We start from the raw sequence: 3,634 nt of genomic DNA, 5'->3' as shown, positions 1-3,634 counted from the left end.
GTGTCAATAGTTGCAGGTACAGCCCTGGCCGGTTTGGCTCAGTGGATAGAGTGTCGACCTGCGGACTGAAAGGTCCCAGGTTCGATTCCGGTCAAGGGCACATGCCTGGGTTGCGGGCTCGACCCCCAGTGGGGGGCGTGCAGGAGGCAGGCGATCAATGATTCTCTCTCATCATCGATGTTTTTCTCTCTCCCTCTCTCTCCCTTCCTCTCTGAAATCAATAAAAATGTATTTAAAAAAATAGTTGCAGGTACAGAGACTGAGACCTAGAAAAGGAATGGCCTTGTCTGAGGTCAACCAGGTTAGTGGTGTAAGCCACCGTAGAACTTAAATGCTCCCCCCAAGACCCAGTCCAGGACCTGCGCGAGTGGTAGGCCTTTATTGCACGGAGTCAGCAGGGCGAGCTGCGGGGCTCGGCGGGTGCTGTGGTGTGGGGGCTAGACTCTGCAGCAGTGCTTGTTCCGACTCCTGCACTCTGCAGGCAGGATGGAGCACCCGTGGGTCTTCTGGTGCTTGCAGGCGCCCCCCATGTCTTCACATTCCTTGTTTTTCTTTCTTTTTTCGTAGCCTGTAAAGCAGGGGAGGTGGAGAAAAAACACCAAGTGAATTAAAGCCATGGTGCCCCAAACTGCCGGAATTCACCTTGCACAGCGAGACTCTGCAAGTCATGTCCACAGGGCAAAAGCCCTCCACCTGCTTCGCGTGACCTGCAAGCTTAGCGTGGTTTTCACGTTTTAAATAAAAATGGCATGAAATTCAAATGTGAGTATCCATCACAGACTTAATTTTATAGGAAGACGAGTGGCTCCTTGTTTCCATATTGTCCGTGGCGCCTTGAGTCTACAATGGCAGGGGTGGGCTGTCCTGACAGAGACCTTATGGCCCCGAAGCCTGAAATACTCATTTCCTGGCCCTTTTCAGGACAAGCTGCACCAGGAAAGCTTCCTAAAGCACCTCCTTCTCTGTCAAAAGGACAACCCTGGCATGTGCCCCCATCTGGAATCAAACCATGATCTCCTACTTCATAGGTCAATGCTCAACCACTGAGCAACACTGGCCAGGCCCAGCTATTTTCTTGACACAACGTAGGATCTACCTTTTGTGTAATTGGGTGGGGCTGTGAGACTTGTTTAATGAATTCTGAACAGAAGTGACATGCCCTTCCGGAGCGCGGGACCCCTTGGAGTGCTTTCCTCAGACACGGAGACAAACAGCATTCACAGTGGTGGCGGCTGCTTTTCCTACTTTATTAGTTTATGGATCTTCTATGCATTTGATGAAAAGCCAGCCATAGCTCACCTGACACTGTCTGTGAGAGACACACGAGGAGGAGAAGGGGAGGAACAGGAGCCTCCTGGTGAGTGGATTCCTGGGGTTATGGGATGACCTGGTGGTGGCTGGCTCTGAGTAGCTTCAGCGAGCAGAGCGCCTCTGTGACCAAGATGAGAGCTTTGTTCCTTTGAAATGCCAAGATTCAGGTGTCCTTGTCACCACAGTGTGACCTGGCATGAGCTGACAAATGCATCAGGTCGCCAGGGGAGACACAGGACACCCTGTTAAGTTTGAATTCCAAATAAACAACAACAAATCTTTTAGTACAAGAATGTTCCATGCATTGTCTGGGCCATAGTCATACTAAAACATATTCATCGTTTCCATGTAATTTAATACATACATTTACTTTCTGGGCTTGTTGACTATTTAATGAAAACATGGCCTTTGGAACCAGAGCCACTTGGGCTTGAGTTAAGGGCTTCACTTCATACAATCTGTGTGATTGAGGGCACTTACTTCATTTCTTATTCCCATCTCTGAGACAGGCCTAAAGTACCTGCCCCATCAATGTAAATGCTGCCATGAGGTGGGATAGGAGGGGAAAGGTTTTGTTATGGTGTTTGGTCAAGAGAAGTGGTCAACAGTGCTTGTAAGCCATAAAGCCCCCTGTACATGTTATCTATCACCATGGCTAGTTATGGGTTTATTACCAATTAGTAATGAAGGGCAACTGTGGGAAAATCTTTTTAATAAGTGGCAGGTCAAGGACTTTGTACTACGCTTCATTCAGCTACGATCCTCATTGGTTGTTACACATGTCAGTGCATCCTTGGATTAGGAACCACTCGGCCCTCTCTGCTCCCAGCTCCAAGATCAGCCACCATGTCACCTACCAGCCAGATCCACAGCTCACCTGATGCCATCTGCGAGAGACAAACGAGGAGGAGGAGGAGGAGGAACAGGAGCCTCATCGTGAGTGAATTCCTGGGATTATGGGATGAACGGGTAGTGTCTGGCAGTGGCTGGTTCTTCAGTGCACATACACGAAGGCAGGTGACCTGGGAAAGAGTTTGAAACATTCAGCAGGAGGGGAAACACTTGCATTCCCAATGATGATACTCATCAGGGGGTTGGGTGTCATTTGAGAATGTTTTCTCTATAGACAGATCCAAGTTTGTGGCTGATGAAAAGGAAAAAGACCTCTATCATAAGTCAGCATTTTCTAGCTGATTCTCACTTCTGCTTATGACTTTGAGATTTGGTGCTTTTTCTGTTTGAGAAAAAAAAATAATGAAAAAACCAGTTGCTTTGCAAATCATCCAGTTATTCATATCTTTATTGTATGTCAGCTTCCCTTTTAGGAATATGAAGAAAATCTCCCTTTTTAGAAGGTAAATAAGGAGGAGAAATTTTGTAAATGAAAATGATCTCTCCTTTTTACGCTCAGTAACTTTTTTTGCTTCCTATTTAAAAGAAGGTTGATCCATTCTGGACAAGCTCGTACCCATGCCGCCTCTTGCATAGATCACAACTGGGTGAGACTTTGGGAACCAGAGTATTTCTTTTTCTTTTTATGTTAAATTTTTTACAATGAAATTATTGGGCTGATGGTTAAATAAGATCACATGAGTCTCAGGTGGACATTCCTATAACATCATCTTACATGGCATGTGTCTCACCATGCAGAGGTGAGTCTCCTTCTGTCACCATATAGTTGACCCCTTTACCCTCTTCAACCTCCCCCAACCCGCTTCCTCTGGTAACCACCATACTGTTGTCCATGTCCATGAGTTAGTTTGTTTGTTCATTGGCACTTTCTGTTTTATAGCCCACATGTGAATGAAATCATACAGTTCTTTTCCTTTCCCATCTCTTTATTCACTTAGCATGATACTCTCAAGACCCATCCATATTGTCCCAAATGGCAGTATTTCTTCCCAGAGTATTTCTTTTTTTAAAAAATATTTTTATTGATTTCAGAGAGGAAGGGAGAGGAAGTGAGAGATAACATCATAGATAAAGAGAATCATTGATGTGCTGCCTCCTGCACACTCCTCCCCCTATCCCCCACTGGGCTCCAAACTCACAACTGGAGCATGTGCCCTGACTGGGAATGGAACCATGACCTCCTGGTTCATAGGTTGACACTCAACCACTGAGCCATGCCAGTCGGGCCCAGAGTATTTCTTAATGCAGATTTGACATCAATGCATTATTGTGGTAAAGCCAGAAGAATACAGAGTGAAACATTGAAATTCTTCTCCATCTCTTTCCTCTCTCCATCTCAGTTTTTCTTTATAATGCTCATGACTCTATGTTTCACTATGCCATGGATTACTAAAGTAACAAGTCTATTATT

At 45.7% G+C, this 3,634-nt stretch overlaps 1 protein-coding gene across 1 annotated transcript; it reads right to left on the bottom strand.

Annotated features, from left to right (window-relative positions):
- Window positions 1-437: 437 nt before the first annotated feature.
- On the bottom strand, window positions 438-2,246 carry LOC308243370 (beta-defensin 33-like; the record flags this gene model as incomplete). The annotated part of the gene is made up of 2 exons (XM_080658670.1): window positions 438-568; window positions 2,189-2,246. The coding sequence occupies 2 exons, from the start codon at window positions 2,244-2,246 to the stop codon at window positions 438-440; spliced, it is 189 nt and encodes a 62-aa protein (XP_080514796.1).
- Between the last annotated feature and the right edge of the window lie 1,388 nt (window positions 2,247-3,634).

The sequence above is a fragment of the Plecotus auritus genome (genome assembly GCF_963455305.1).
Source record: "Plecotus auritus genome assembly, chromosome: 3".
In the NCBI taxonomy this organism is placed as follows: domain Eukaryota; kingdom Metazoa; phylum Chordata; class Mammalia; order Chiroptera; family Vespertilionidae; genus Plecotus; species Plecotus auritus.
Note: the sequence above shows the minus strand (reverse complement) of the source record. Positions and strands in the feature narration are given on the sequence as shown.